Source organism: Coregonus clupeaformis, chromosome 40 (genome assembly GCF_020615455.1).
Source record: "Coregonus clupeaformis isolate EN_2021a chromosome 40, ASM2061545v1, whole genome shotgun sequence".
Classification (NCBI taxonomy): Eukaryota; Metazoa; Chordata; class Actinopteri; order Salmoniformes; family Salmonidae; genus Coregonus; species Coregonus clupeaformis.
Window position 1 is genome coordinate 23281361 of NC_059231.1, and position 15866 is coordinate 23297226.

Sequence of the window (15866 nt, forward strand, 5' to 3'; positions counted from 1 at the left end):
AATGTGACTGTAACGCCCATAATCCTTATAATAAAGGTTCTAAATTCAGTGATATTAAATTAAATACTGCTACTCCTGCCTTCCAGTTTGGGGGCACATACAGTATCCAAACTACAGCATATAATTCGTTCACATTAATACACTTTGTGGGTGAAGTGCATTTATAAAACATGTTTTTATTTATAGCCTATCGCAGATGAATAACTGAACATCTTGGTCTCTGATCACATTTCTCGGTCTGAATGTATAAACCGAATAATCTAAGAATATATGAATTCCCTAGAGAGGTATTGGAAGATTTCTGAAAAGTAGCGGAATTGATACTTGTAAAAATACTGCCAATACTGGCGTCAACAACCTATCTTGATGCATGAAAAAACAACATCTGACTGGCAGTTCCAATGGCCAATCGCATTGTCTATGGTCGGGGCTCTTTAAAGTGTCTACTAATAGGCATTGAGGCAAAGATGCTGCGAGTGTTAGAACGAGGTTAGGTTGTCATGTGGTAACCAACAGAAGGTTACGAGTAAAAAAAAAAAAAAAAAAGATTATTTGATAATCTGACTGGTTTTGCGTAAAGGGAAGAGATATGGAATGAGTCAGATACCACAGATGCGAGTCTTGTGTTGTTTTTGGAGCCATTATTTGGACGTTTTTAATATTCGTTGTGATCGGCGAGACACCTCGCTTCACGCGGTCGTTCAACTCGCGATGCTGGACAGAGAGCTGCATCATCATGTTGCTTCCGAGTTAGCGAAAGAAATCACAAGTTACACCAGGGGGATAGTGAGTCGTAGTCATTTAGCTACAGAGGCTACCTGACAATTGCAATTGTAAGCAGAAAAGGAGGGATGTATTGGCTACATCTGTTGATTTGGCTTGTTGGCACTTCAGCGATACATTGTCGCGCCCGATGATGTGAACTAAAGAAGATAAGTAACTGGTTACATTGTAGCCTATCACTAGTGTTTATGCCTGGGATTGGCGCGATATTCCTCATTTGTTGGGTGGGTGCGATTGTAATTAGCCAAAATTTTGATTATGGGCACAGAGTGGTTGAATTTGGGATAAAGAAAAACCAAAGGGCATTATTTTTCAAACAGAACTTTGCCACTGAAACAGGCTAATCTATCCAGACCTAGCCTACGTCGTAATCATCTGGATATAGGCTATTATTCTTACAGTTCATATGTACTGTTATTGGCGCCATCATCATCAAGTGACCTCTTGGACTTGTCAAGGGAGTGCACATGTTTAGTGTCTGTTGGATTACAACATTTGTGTAGGATAGCCTATCGACTCAGACACTGGACTCTGCTCGGATTATAATCATGACCCTGGAATGTATGGATAATCGCCAAAGAGATGCTGACTTCATGGAACTATGCTGGTGACATTTCTCCTATTCTAACAAATAGTTGACATAGTATTGTGCTGCTGACTGTTATTGAATCGGATACGTATTGATTTTAGTGGGAAATTGTGCCACTGTCTCAGTACTTGATATGTTTTAACCACACAATGGAATACAACATAAATAGCCTATCCAAATAGGTTGCCAATAGGTTAATTTCAAAGTTGCACAGGTCTGTTGCATCCTATGTGTTCCTGAACCGTCGGTAATCATTGGTCACAATCCACTTATCCTGTCACCGCATCCTCGTGGAGTTCATGTAGTGATACTTGACAACTTTGGGTCGAGGAAACTTCCAGCCGTGATGCACAGAAGGCTCCCTCCATTGTAATCTCCAGACTGTTGCAAAAAGGTGACGCAGCTTTTGTTTTTGCTGTTGGACAGCGGAGAGAAAGAGGGATTGACTCAATAAGGAAAAAGTAGGCTACAGCAGATAAAAACGCCAGGCTAAAATGGCCGGCGACTGCAACTATAAGATGCATTATGTGAATGATGACACATTTTCTCCATCCAAACCTTTACGGGACCAAGTGCGGGTGCTCGCGGTGGAGCCCGACGCCCCCAGCGTTCTGCAGGGGAGTGGGTCCGTGTATTGCTCGCCAAACTTCGAGATGATTGATGGGCTGCTGTACCGTAAGAAGTTGGAGAGAGGTTTCATCCACTACCGGGAGGTGCTAGACGAGGACCGACGGCTCGGGGCGATCGCCACTTTCCACGGGCGGCGGCCAGGCACGTGCCACCACTCCCTGGAGGACACGTACAGATCAGTGGCCGAGAACTACTGGTGGGAGGGTGAGTCTGGTCGGGTGGGATGGTTGGTTATTATCGATCCCCCATTCAGTTAAGCCTATACTCGATTGATTTCTCTGTGGGTTAGGACTGATGGTTGTCTATATTTACTGTCACTTTCTTTCGTCTCTTTCTCCTTCTCTCTCTCTCTCTCTCTCTCTCTCTCTCTCTCTCTCTCTCTCTCTCTCTCTCTCTCTCTCTCTCTCTCTCTCTCTCTCTCATTCAGACCAACTTTCTATCTCACTCAATTAATTTATCTTTCTAGCTGTTCCTGTCTGTCTGCCTGTCTAACCACCTTCTCTCGCCCTGTCCTGTAGGTTTCAGTGAGTCTAGCCTGATGTCTCTGCTGGACTTCTCCTACTCCTCTACCCTTTTTACACAGGACAATGATTAAAACCACTTAGGTTGCTCCCGAAAGTGGCCTTTAGGCCAAAAGAATTGGGCTACACCTCATCTTATCACATTGTAGACTGTTATTGTAATGTTCTTGTGAGGCTTAGTATAGGCCAGGGTTTCCAAACTTCTCTATCCTCCTATCTTCTGGTGAGATGATGTATTCCTCTATTCTGTAAAGAGGGAAGTCCCCTCCTCTTTACAACCAGAGAGACCTGAAAGAGAAGTTGAACTGCAGGCGTTAGAGGTGTTATTATATTGCAACATAAGTCAGATTGATGCTGTATAATGTTGAACTATGTTGAATAAATACTGGTCTTGTTTTGCGGTTAAAAAAACAATTACCCTTTTGGTGGTCAAAAACACTGCCTGTGTAATGTGGTTTGTTTCGTTAATATAAAATCCATTATGATGATCATTGCAATAACGTACATGATTGATCCTTCCTCAGGGATGTACTTCCAGATCCGAGACTTTGTCCGGGGATGTCCAGCGTGCCTGGAGCAGAGGAACAAGAGACCCGAGGTAAGAGATGGAACCATAGAACATCAGCTGATGATCATCCTGATGTGACGGCACTGATACTGAATAAGGATGTTTTCACTCATGTCATTCTCTCCCATCTCTCTGCCACTCACACGTTTGCTCTCTTTCACACTTCCTTCTCTCACATTCTCTTTCCTTCAATCACTTTCTCACCCTCATTCCCACGTTATTGGTGACTCTGTTCTACTCTCGCTCATGTTAATTCGCTCTCTCCTACAGAAGCGTGTGGGCGAGAGGCGTCTCTCTCAGACGATGATGTCACACAGCCGTGACATGCTGAATAAACTGAGGAGCCAGCGGGAGGCGGGGCTGTTCTGTGACATCACTCTGAGGACTGACGGACGCTCTTACTCCGCCCACAAGGCGGTGCTGGCAGCGGTGAGCGAGTACTTTCAGGAAGTGTTCACTGAGATGGACTCCGCCCCTAGAGCCAGGTCTGACATCGACCTCACAGGTACGAGATGGACACACACACACACACACACACTTTTGTATCTGTTTCTATTTTCCTGCATATACTCTGCTCTCTCCTTTTGTGGATGCCCATGTTGTTTTGTCATGGACATGACAGCTACTGCTCTGAAAAGGAACTTAACAGCACTTTCTACCTCACGCTCTTTTCCACCTTTTCACTCCCTCATGTTTGGTCTCTCCTCCCACTGTTTCCCCCCTCTGGTCTTCTCAACATATGTCATTTACAGAAGTTCAATCAGTAAGGCTGGTCTGAATGCTCATTTAACTTCATCCAGTCAGCATAACATAATTCACTTTGTTTCCTATTATACAGGTATAGTGGGAATGGAGACAAACGTATCATCATCAGCATAGTCTTGTTTCTTCTCCACTTTCCTATTAGCCATGTGTGGAATGTCATTCACCTATTTACCTTATAGCCTATAAGCACCGCACAATAATGCTCATACCTCAAGCTTGCTGTTTAACCTACAGTGAGGGGAAAAAAAGTATTTGATCCCTTGCTGATTTTGTACGTTTGCCCACTGACAAAGACATGATCAGTCTATAATTTTAATGGTAGGTTTATTTGAACAGTGAGAGACAGAATAACAACAAATAAATCCAGAAAAACGCATGTCAAAAATGTTATAAATTGATTTGCATTTTAATGAGGGAAATAAGTATTTGACCCCTCTGCCAAACATGACTTAGTACTTGGTGGCAATCACAGAGGTCAGACGTTTCTTGTAGTTGGCCACCAGGTTTGCACACATCTCAGGAGGGATTTTGTCCCACTCCTCTTTGCAGATCTTCTCCAAGTCATTAAGGTTTCGAGCCTGACGTTTGGCAACTCGAACCTTCAGCTCGCTCCACAGATTTTCTATGGGATTAAGGTCTGGAGACTGGCTAGGCCACTCCAGGACCTTAATGTGCTTCTTCTTGAGCCACTCCTTTGTTGCCTTGGCCATGTGTTTTGGGTCATTGTCATGCTTGAATACCCATCCACGACCCATTTTCAATGCCCTGGCTGAGGGAAGGAGGTTCTCACCCAAGATTTGACGGTACATGGCCCCGTCCATCGTCCCTTTGATGCGGTGAAGTTGTCCTGTCCCCTTAGCAGAAAAACACCCCCAAAGCATAATGTTTCCACCTCCATGTTTGACGGTGGGGATGGTGTTCTTGGGGTCATAGGCAGCATTCCTCCTCCTCCTCCAAACACGGCGAGTTGAGTTGATGCCAAAGAGCTCGATTTTGGTCTCATCTGACCACAACACTTTTACCCAGTTCTCCTCTGAATCATTCAGATGTTCATTGGCAAACTTCAGACGGGCCTGTATATGTGCTTTCTTGAGCAGGGGGACATTGCGGGCGCTGGAGGATTTCAGTCCTTCACGGTGTAGTGTGTTACCAATTGTTTTCTTGGTGACTGGTCCCAGCTGCCTTGAGATCATTGACAAGATCCTCCCATGTAGTTCTGGGCTGATTCCTCACCGTTCTCATGATCATTGCAACTCCACGATGTGAGATCTTGCATGGAGCCCCAGGCCGAGGGAGATTGACAGTTCTTTTGTGTTTCTTCCATTTGCGAATAATCGCACCAACTGTTGTCACCTTCTCACCAAGCTGCTTGGCGATGGTCTTGTAGCCCATTCCAGCCTTGTGTAGGTCTACAATCTTGTCCCTGACATCCTTGGAGAGCTCTTTGGTCTTGGCCATGGTGGAGAGTTTGGAATCTGATTGATTGATTGCTTCTGTGGACAGGTGTCTTTTATACAGGTAACAAGCTGAGATTAGGAGCACTCCCTTTAAGAGTGTGCTCCTAATCTCAGCTCGTTACCTGTATAAAAGACACCTGGGAGCCAGAAATGCCAGCAGTCCCGCATAGCACAACCTGCCCTCATATCATCTGGCTCCGAGGATTTTCTCTCGCAGACAAGGCCATTCCCCAAACAATTTAATAAAATGTCATATTGCATTCCTTTGTTGTTAATTCAGTTAAGACTAGATTGAACTGTCTGTGTGTTAGGACTGATGGTTGTCTGACGGTTGTGCCGATATTTACTGTCACTTTCTTTCGTCTCTTTCTCCTTTTCTCTCTCATTCAGACAAACGTTCTATCTCACTTACTCAATTAATTTATCTTTCTAGTTGTTCCTGTCTATCTGCCTGTCTAACCACCTTCTCTCTCCCTGTCCTGTAGGTTACAGTGAATCTAGCCTGATGTCTCTGCTGGACTTCTCCTACTCCTCTACTCTGTGTGTGTCTGAGGAGGACCTTCCAGAGGTCAGCACTATGGCCCGTCACCTGGGCATGTGGCCTGCCGTGGAGGCCTGCTCTGCCCTCCAGAGGGAGCAGGGGGACCATGCCGCCCAATACCCCACCACAGAGCACCCTGCCCTGGGCTTCTCATCGCAGATCCCTGGGTCTCCCCTGGAGCTCCACCACCACCAGAGGGACAGGAAGAGGAATAGGGGGTTGGCTGGAGAGGGCAGGGAGAGGTTGGCTGGGGGGAGAGGGGTAAGGGGGGTGGTTGATGGTTTCAGACTGATTCTGGATCAGTCAGATGAATCGAGGGAGGAGAGCCCGACCAGACGGTCACCCCGTCGCCCCCCCGGACCAAGTCCCCTCCCCCCAGGGAAGAACGGCATCCCCCTCAGCCCCACCCGCAGGATGAAGCTCATGGACTTCAAATCTCCCTCCTGTAAAATAACTCCTTCCCCCCAAAAAAACGTATCCTCCACCCCCCGAACCCGAAACACCCAATCCTCCTCTTCCTCCTCCTCGCCCCACACACACACGCGTCTTCTCCGCTCTACTCCCGGGGCCGCCCAGGAGGTCCAGAGACTGCTGCCCAGGACAGAGAGCCATCGGGGCCGAAAACCACACCCTGTCCCCCATCCTGCCTCCACCTCCAGCTCCTCCAGACAGAGGGCTGGCTCTGAGTCCCCCATAGTGAGGGTGAAGCAGGAGGAAAAGGAGGGGGACGAGGATGAGAAAGATAATTTCCGAGCGCTGGAGAAGTACCGCCTGATGAACGTGCTCGGGTTACAGAGGACGTCCCTCCTCCCCAGACCAGAGGATCTGATTGGCTGGAGGCAGAAGAAACGCTTGCGGAAGTTGAAGGTCAATAACTATTCGCTGACCAAGAGGAGGAAACCTCGCCCCCAGACGTCAGGGGGGCTTGCGTTCGGGGAGCTGCCCCTGTCACTCCCCCTCTGTACCCCTGCCAAAGCCCACTTCCTGAACAGGATCATAAAGACGGAGCCTGAGTATCCAACCAGCATGGAGGACATGAGACTGAAGAGACCCAGGCAGCCCCGGCGGTTTCCGCCCAGTGACAGGAGCATGCGCAGTAAAGTAGCGTTACCGGACCTGCTACAGCCCGTGTCCAGGCTGGCCTATGGAGGGAGGGATCTCAGGCGCGCTGTCAGGGGTGTTGAGGTCAGCCACCCCCCTCCACGCCTCCCATCCCGTTCTGGGAACACCAGAGTTCCAAATCCCAAGAGGAACGTCTCTACAGTCCGGATCAAACCCGAACCTGCTGACTACGCCATCTCAGCACTGCCCCTCCCCTCAAATGGCCGACGCCCAAACACACACATCCCCCCTCCCAGGGCCCACCCCAGGCACAAGGTTACCACAGAAACTGTCAGGGCGCTCCGCTACAACAGCGGGCGTCCGATGGCCAAGGATAAGCTGAAGCGGAGTGGCATGAAAGAGGCTGGGAGAGCCCAGCGTAAGCCAAGAGAGGAGAGCAGGAGGACAGGGAGCAGCCAGGGAGTGAGGGGGATCATGGAGAGAGGGCCTGGAGCTATGAGCAGCAGGAAGACGAGCAGCATCCTCAGCCTTGACCCTGTTCCTCCTCCCCTCCACAGCCATCCTCTGTACAGGGTCATCAAGGAGGAACCAGCAGACCCCCTACCCGTGGCGGGGTCCTTCTCCGAGCCACCCTCCCCAGAGCTGGGCAAAAGGCAGGTTAAGCCCCCAGTCAAGCTCCTAGACCCAGGCTTTCTCTTCAGCTTCTGTCGGCCGGCAGGAGGGCCCATGTTGGGGGTGAAGAGGGAGGAGGAGAGTGTGGATATCTGCCTAACACGGTCTGTCTCAAGGGGAGAGAGGTTTGGTCCCGGGGGGGCCCCAGCCAGGGTCCTGAGGGCCAGAGTAGGCCCCCCCACTCTTAACAGGGCTAAGAAGGAGAGGGAAGAGAGCAGTGTAAGCCAAAGTCCAACCCAGAGGCAGGGGCCACCAAGAGCTGTCAACTCTCACCAACACAAATCCCCCCACCTGGATAGAGCCACAGGGTCAAAGGGTGTTCGCCCTGCACGGGACATACCAAAGGTAAACACCGGGGGAGGGGTGTCATAGTGTAGCTTTTCTTGCACGTTCTCCTATGATTTGGGCGAGTTTTAATATTTAAAAAAGTAGGCTGCTGCTCTCCTCAGTCCTCACCTTTATATCTGTCACATGTACTGACATGAAAACATAAGATGGATGAACGAAATGGCATAGGTCTACTAACTTTCACATCTCCAAGTCTCTGAAATCAGTACAGATTAAGGAAAGGAGGCAAGGAAAGGAAGCCAGGATGAAACTATTGCGATGCAGCCTTGCTTCCCTCCACAGTGGAGAGTAGAGGGTAGGTCAGGAGTGGGTGAAGTTAACTGTTATCTCTCCATAACACCATTCATCAGACTGAGGATTCAGTTAGGGGTTAAACGGGCTGAACCAATCTCAACCCTGTCTGAGGGGGAGGGTGTTCTAATCATCAGCCACACTTTTGTTTTTCTTTGGGAACTAACTGGAGCAAAAATGTTAACACTTTAATGCTCTCTTAGATTATGTTGGGAAAAGTCTGATCTGGGCTAGGATTACATTCTTCTTTTGGAGATTGTAAATTGAGTTTGATAACATTCCATATTGATTGCTCTCCGCCGACACATGCATAGATCATCAAGCTAAAATATGTAATGTAAATGGTGTAATGACCATGTAACTGGGTGCTTGTCCAGCAAAAAAGAGCATTAGGGCATCTTAAGAAATACGTGTTCCCGAATGTTATCTAACAGAATGGAATCGAATTGATTCTGTTTCTCCCTCTCTGTCTGCAGAAGCCAGCTAAGCCCCTGCCTAGCCGAGGCCCCGCCCTGTTGGACTCGATCCGCCGGGCGCGGCTAAAGCAGCTGCGGGGTCCTCTCAGTCAGGCCCCCAAGGCCAAGTCGTCCCACATCTGCCTGCAGTGCCGAGCATCCTACAAGGACTGTAACGCCCTCATCATGCACCGCATCAGGCACATCGAGGGCAAGCACTGGCCCTGTCCTGTACGTACCGCAACTGTTACTGTCTTTGAACATTCCCCTCCCTCTCTCTGTGTTGTAGCTGTTTCCTTATACATACATACATACATACATACATACAGTGAGGGGAAACAAGTATTTGATCCCCTGCTGATTTTGTACGTTTGCCCACTGACAAAAAAATGATCAGTCTATAATTTTAATGGTAGGTTTATTTGAATAGTGAGAGACAGAATAACAACAGAAAAATCCAGAAAAACGCATGTCAAAAATGTTATAAATTGATTTGCATTTTAACGAGGGAAATAAGTATTTGACCCCTCTGCAAAACATGACTTACTACTTGGTGGCAAAACCCTTGTTGGCAATCACAGAGGTCAGACGTTTCTTGTAGTTGGCCACCAGGTTTGCACACATCTCAGGAGGGATTTTGTCCCACTCCTCTTTGCAGATCTTCTCCAAGTCATTAAGGTTTCGAGGCTGACGTTTGGCAACTCGAACCTTCAGCTCCCTCCACAGATTTTCTATGGGATTAAGGTCTAGAGACTGGCTAGGCCACTCCAGGACCTTAATGTGCTTCTTCTTGAGCCACTCCTTTGTTGCCTTGGCCATGTGTTTTGGGTCATTGTCTTGCTGGAATACCCATCCACGACCCATTTTCAATGCCCTGGCTGAGGGAAGGAGGTTCTCACCCAAGATTTGACGGTACATGGCCCCGTCCATCGTCCCTTTGATGCGGTGAAGTTGTCCTGTCCCCTTAGCAGAAAAACACCCCCAAAGCATAATGTTTCCACCTCCATGTTTGACGGTGGGGATGGTGTTCTTGGGGTCATAGGCAGCATTCCTCCTCCTCCAAACACGGCGAGTTGAGTTGATGCCAAAGAGCTCGATTTTGGTCTCATCTGACCACCACTTTCACCCTGTTCTCCTCTGAATCATTCAGATGTTCATTGGCAAACTTCAGACAGGCCTGTATATTTGCTTTCTTGAGCAGGGGGACCTTGCGGGCGCTGCAGGATTTCAGTCCTTTACGGCCTAGTGTGTTACCAATTGTTTTCATGGTGACTATGGTCCCAGCTGCCTTGAGATCATTGACGAGATCCTCCCATGTAGTTCTGGGCTGATTCCTCACCGTTCTCATGATCATTGCAACTCCACGATGTGAGATCTTGCATGGAGCCCCAGGCCGAGGGAGATTGACAGATCTTTTGTGTTTTTTCCATTTGCGAATAATCGCACCAACTGTTGTCACCTTCTCACCAAGCTGCTTGGCGATGGTCTTGTAGCCCATTCCAGCCTTGTGTAGGTCTACAATCTTGTCCCTGACATCCTTGGAGAGCTCTTTGGTCTTGGCCATGGTGTAGAGTTTGGAATCTGATTGATTGCTTCTGTGGACAGGTGTCTTTTATACAGGTAACATGCTGAGATTAGGAGCACTCCCTTTAAGAGTGTGCTCCTAATCTCAACTCGTTACCTGTATAAAAGACACCTGGGAGCCAGAATTCTTTCTGATTTGAGATGGGGTCAAATACTTATTTCCCTCATTAAAATGCAAATCAATTTAAAACATTTTTGACATGCGTTTTTCTGGATTTTGTTGTTGTTATTCTGTCTCTCACTGTTCAAATAAACCTATCATTAAAATTATAGACTGATCATTTCTTTGTCAGTGGGCAAACGTACAAAATCAGCAGGGGATCAAATACCTTTTTCCCTCACTGTATACAGGCCCGTCTGAAGTTTGCCAATGAACATCTGAATGATTCAGAGGAGAACTGGGTAAAAGTGTTGTGGTCAGATGAGACCAAAATCGAGCTCTTTGGCATCAACTCAACTCGTCGTGTTTGGAGGAGGAATGCTGCCTATGACCCCAAGAACACCATCCCCACCGTCAAACATGGAGGTGGAAACATTATGCTTTTGGGGTGTTTTTCTGCTAAGGGGACAGGACAACTTCACAGCATCAAAGGGACGATGGACGGGGCCATGTACCGTCAAATCTTGGGTGAGAACCTCCTTCCCTCAGCCTGGGCATTGAATATGGGTTGTGGATGGGTATTCCAGCATGACAATGACCCAAAACACACGGCCAAGGCAACAAAGGAGTGGCTCAAGAAGAAGCACATTAAGGTCCTGGAGTGGCCTAGCCAGTCTTCAGACCTTAATCCCATAGAAAATCTGTGGAGGGAGCTGAAGGTTCGAGTTGCCAAACGTCAGGCTCGAAACCTTAATGACTTGGAGAAGATCTGCAAAGAGGAGTGGGACAAAATCCCTCCTGAGATGTGTGCAAACCTGGTGGCCAACTACAAGAAACGTCTGACCTCTGTGATTGCCAACAAGGGTTTTGCCACCAAGTACCAAGTGTGGTCCTCTGTAGCTCAATTGATAGAGCATGGCGCTTGTAACGCCAGTGTAGTGGGTTCAATCCCCGGGACCACCCATACGTAAAAATGTATGCACACATGACTGTAAGTCGCTTTGGATAAAAGCTTCTGCTAAATGGCTTATTATTATTATTATTATTATTATTATTATTATTATTATTATTATTATTATTATTATTATTATTACTAAGTCATGTTTTGCAGAGGGGTCAAATACTTTTTTCCCTCACTGTATATATATATGTTGGCTCTGTGTTGTAGCTGTGCAGTAAGACATTCTTCAGGATGAGGAATGTGAAGAACCACATTCGGACCCACGACCAGAGGCTGTATAAGTGTCGCGGCTGTATGGCTGTATCCTGAGACCTGACTGGGGAAGGAGGTGAGTGTCCCTCTGTCCTGCTTAAGAGCAAGACACAATAACCAACGTCGGATGTGTGCAGTAGCTCACCTGCTGGTGTCAACTAGCTTTGGTGCTTCAACATGTAGAATAGTCGGGAAATGAACAGAAAAATACGGCTGATGTTCTGTAGTCGGAGGCGACAGGACGGCCTTCCGCTGCTTTAAACTGTTTGATGGCGCCGTCTGTTTTGTCCTTTTTAAGCAAGTGTAAATGGTCAGCACTGCTCCTACCAGTGAAGATGATTGTATTTGGTAAATAATTCTACAATTTGCCTTTATCACTGATTTCCTGTCAGTCGTGCATTGTCGGACTAACTCTTCAGTTCCCTAATTGTCCTGTTTGTGTTTTAGGGTTAAAGCTGTCTACATTGACTGACGTGATGAGGAGAAGCACATTGTTGAACTGCAAGCTTGTACATACAAAGCATCAGTCCACATCCAAACACAAGGCTCCCAGGAGAGATGTAATTACTATGACGATGATGTTCATGATTATTGTAGTAATTCTTGATTGTTTAATGTTATTTAAAAAACCAAACGTAAGTTCTTCTTTGCATTTTAGGTAGTTACAGGGGTTTAAACTTGAACGTTACACTCAGGGGGTGGGGAATCTGTGAGGTCACTGTATTTAAATGGTCGACGACGTCACAGTATGTAAACTAGAATTGTGTAGAATGGAAATTACGGAAAATTATGATGATGATAATTATTACTACTATTGCTATCAATATTTTTCTATGTATAGACTGAATCTTTGAGTGCACCTATACCATAGCTTTGTTGTAAACCTAAAATACATTGATGTAACGGAGGGGTAGCCGGAGAGCAGTCCCAGGTGAAAATACTTGAAGGTTCACAGGGGTTGATTTGGAGATGGAGTTTGGAGAGTGTCTCTTAAAGTCTGTAGATGAGGGGAAAAGTTGAGTGTCCTTCTACTCTCTTCTTTGGTGTTCAGAGATGGTATGAGTTGGCTAGTATCGCTTTATGTATCGGTTCTCTAGTCTCACCTTTGTCCAGGGTCAGGGTTTGGGAAAGGGGGTTGGGAGGGGGGAATAGGCCCAATCACAAAAGGACCTCTAAACACTTGATTGATTGAAGCAATATGGAGAAACTTCCCGATAGCAGATCAAAGGGAAAGGTAGATGTATTATCATATTGCTTATACATGTCATATCCTCTCAGATCTCCACAAGTACATAGGGTCTAGGGGTCCATTTGGGATTGGGCCCATGAGTTTGCTCGTTTGGGGTAAGGGGGTTCTATGACATCCCTGCATGTTTGATTGCAGGTCTGTTTCCTCCCCTTGTCTTTTCTAATGTTACTATATATCTATGAAAGGGAAAACTGTCAGGTCTAAATGTGAATCTCTGAAACGTGTAATCAACATTACTTTCTCAATACTGAAGTTTTCATCTGGATTATATACCGTTTTATTTTGGCTCGGTAGTCCAGAATGTTTTATTTGAAATTATACAATGACTATGAGGTACAAAAAGTGCAGACTGTCAGCTTCAATTTGAGGCTATTTTCATCCATATCGGGTGAACCGTTTAGAAATGTACAGCACTTTTTGTACATAGTGCCCTAAAATATTGGGACAAATTCACTTGTGTATTAAAGTATTCAAAAGTTTAGTATTTGGTCCCGTATTCCTAGCATGCAATGATTACACCAAGCTTGTGACTCTACAAACTTGATATTTGTGTGTCTGTAACTTTCTCACTCATCATTATTCACAATTAATTCAGGACTATCCGTAATCATGGTAGCATCCACATGAATGTAGAAGTGTTTAGAAATATATTTTAATTTTACAAAAGAAGTGACCCCAAAATGACACAATATATTATTTACCATTCATTTCTATTGGGCACAAAATAATCGTAAATACAACCAAAACAGCAAATGCATCTAACAAGTCTGTAGAGTCCCAAGCTTGTTGTAATCATTGCGTGCTAGGAATATGGGACCAAATACTCAACCTTTGACTACTTTAATACACGTATAAGTGAATTTGTCCCAATACTTTTGGTGCCCTAAAATGGGGGGACTATGTACAATAAGTGCTGTAATTTCTCAACAGTTCACCCGATATGGATGAAAATACCCTCAAATGAACGCTGTCATTGTTTGATTTCAAATCCAAACTTCTGGAGTATAGAGCCAAAAGAAGAATAAATGCTTTATTATCCCAATAATAATGGAGGGCACTGTATATGTTTCTCCTTTTTTAATTAAACTAGGATGTTTGGCCTTTTTTTATATTTAAGAACCTCCCTCGTACTGAATGCAACGCGTGCACATACTATGGAGACATTGAAGATGTTCCGAATTAGATTTTAAGTCGGATGATTAAGACTCCTTTGGTGACCTGTAAAAAGAATGATATGGAATAAATGTTTGCCTTTTACATTTTTGCCTTTCCTCTTTGAAATTAGAATCGTTTTTCACATATTTGTTTCTTTGTTGTCTGTATTCTGTTGACTGTACAGTAGACAGAGTAGCTATATACACTGAGTGTACCAAACATTAAGGACACCTGCTCTTTCCATGACATTGACTGACGAGGTGAAAACTATGATCCCTTATTGATGTCACTAGATGAAGGAGAGGAGACAGGTTAAAGAAGGATTTTTAAGCCTTGAGACATTTGAGACATGGATTGTGTATATGTGCCATTGAGGGTGAATGGGGGGAGGTTCCAAGTAAATATTAGGAAGGTGTTCTTAATGTTTTGTACACTCAGTGTATAACACTTCATTCTTGGGCAATGCATGTTTGATAAATGCATCAGCTTGGACATATATATTGAAAACCTTAGGTATTTACCCAGTTAAATAGTATTATAAGTATTCTACATATTTCAGGCACATCCTCATGGTCCTACTAACCATAGTCTGTCCTCTCTGTGCTTGTCCAGAGGGTTAGGAGGAACGATAGAAGGCAGGAATCTACCAGTGACGGTCACTAATTCATTTACTGTGCTTATCATTCAAACAAAATTCTGTGATGTCACAGGCGTATTCAGATAGATATGTAACCATGACTCGTGTAACACCAAGAACATTATCAAGCAGTACCTGATACTACCACAAGACGCCAGCCAATACTAGGTAGTGAGAATTGGCCACTGGTGCTGTGGGTGCCTCTGCTAAATGATTAAATAATTTTCTTGCATCTAGACTCTTCTAAATGGCCTCCTGTAGATCTGAATGGTTTGGATAGGTGTATGTGTCAATAATATGGTCATAGCTAATAAACAACAGACTTACACCAACCCAGTTCTTTCAGATCTAAAAGGGCCCCTTGTCATGAAGTGTCTAAGGCTAGGGGGTTATTTCAGACTGGGTATCAGACAGTATCAGTAACATAGTTAGCCCTTACTCATTGGATGTGAGTATGTAGTGTATAAGTGTTATGTAAACAGAATTTCATGTTTATAAAAAAATGTCATCATCATGTTGAAACCATACCAGAGAAGGGACAGCATAGTGTGCAAAACTGTTTATAATAGTGTTCATTCATTTCCTCCTGATAAAAGCACAACATTATACCATTTCATACTTTACCATTGTCTATCACTTCTGGGTAAAAATTAAGTACCTTACTGTGATTGTTTTCAATTAAAGTGGTCAAAATTAGCAATTTCTCAGGCAATAATTTTGATGGTACTGTCTGGGAGTGGTCTGCGTGGGTAGGATAAAACATAAAACTAGCTGTTATTGGCAGAGAGGTTTGGAACTTATTGGTCTATTAACATATACAGTACCAGTCAAAAGTTTGGACACACCTACTCATTCAAAGGTTTTTCTTTATTTTTACTATTTTCTACATTGTAGAATAATAGTGAAGATATCAAAACTATGAAATAACACATATGGAATTATGTAGTAGCCAAAAAAGTGTTAAACAAATCAAAATATTTTAGATTTTAGATTCTTCAAAGTAGCCACCCTTTGCCTTGATGACAGCTTTGCACACTCTTGGCATTATCTCAACCAGCTTCACCTGGAATGCTTTTCCAACAGTCTTGAAGGAGTTCCCACATATGCTGAGCACTTTTTGGCTGCTTTTCCTTCACTTAGCGGTCCAACTCATTCCAAACCATCTCAATTGGGTTGAGGTCGGGTGATTGTGGAGGCCAGGTCATCTGATGCAGCACTCCAACACACTTACACAGCCTGGAGGTGT

At 45.2% G+C, this 15866-nt stretch overlaps 1 protein-coding gene across 1 annotated transcript; it reads left to right on the top strand.

Moving 5' to 3' along the window:
- Window positions 1-247: 247 nt before the first annotated feature.
- LOC121571649 lies at window positions 248-13210 on the top strand. The gene is made up of 7 exons (XM_041883239.2): window positions 248-2206; window positions 3048-3121; window positions 3362-3596; window positions 5799-7933; window positions 8704-8913; window positions 11535-11655; window positions 12027-13210. Exons 1-6 carry the CDS (start codon window positions 1867-1869, stop codon window positions 11634-11636), a joined length of 3096 nt encoding a protein of 1031 aa, XP_041739173.2. The 5' UTR covers window positions 248-1866; the 3' UTR covers window positions 11637-11655; window positions 12027-13210.
- Window positions 13211-15866: the final 2656 nt, after the last annotated feature.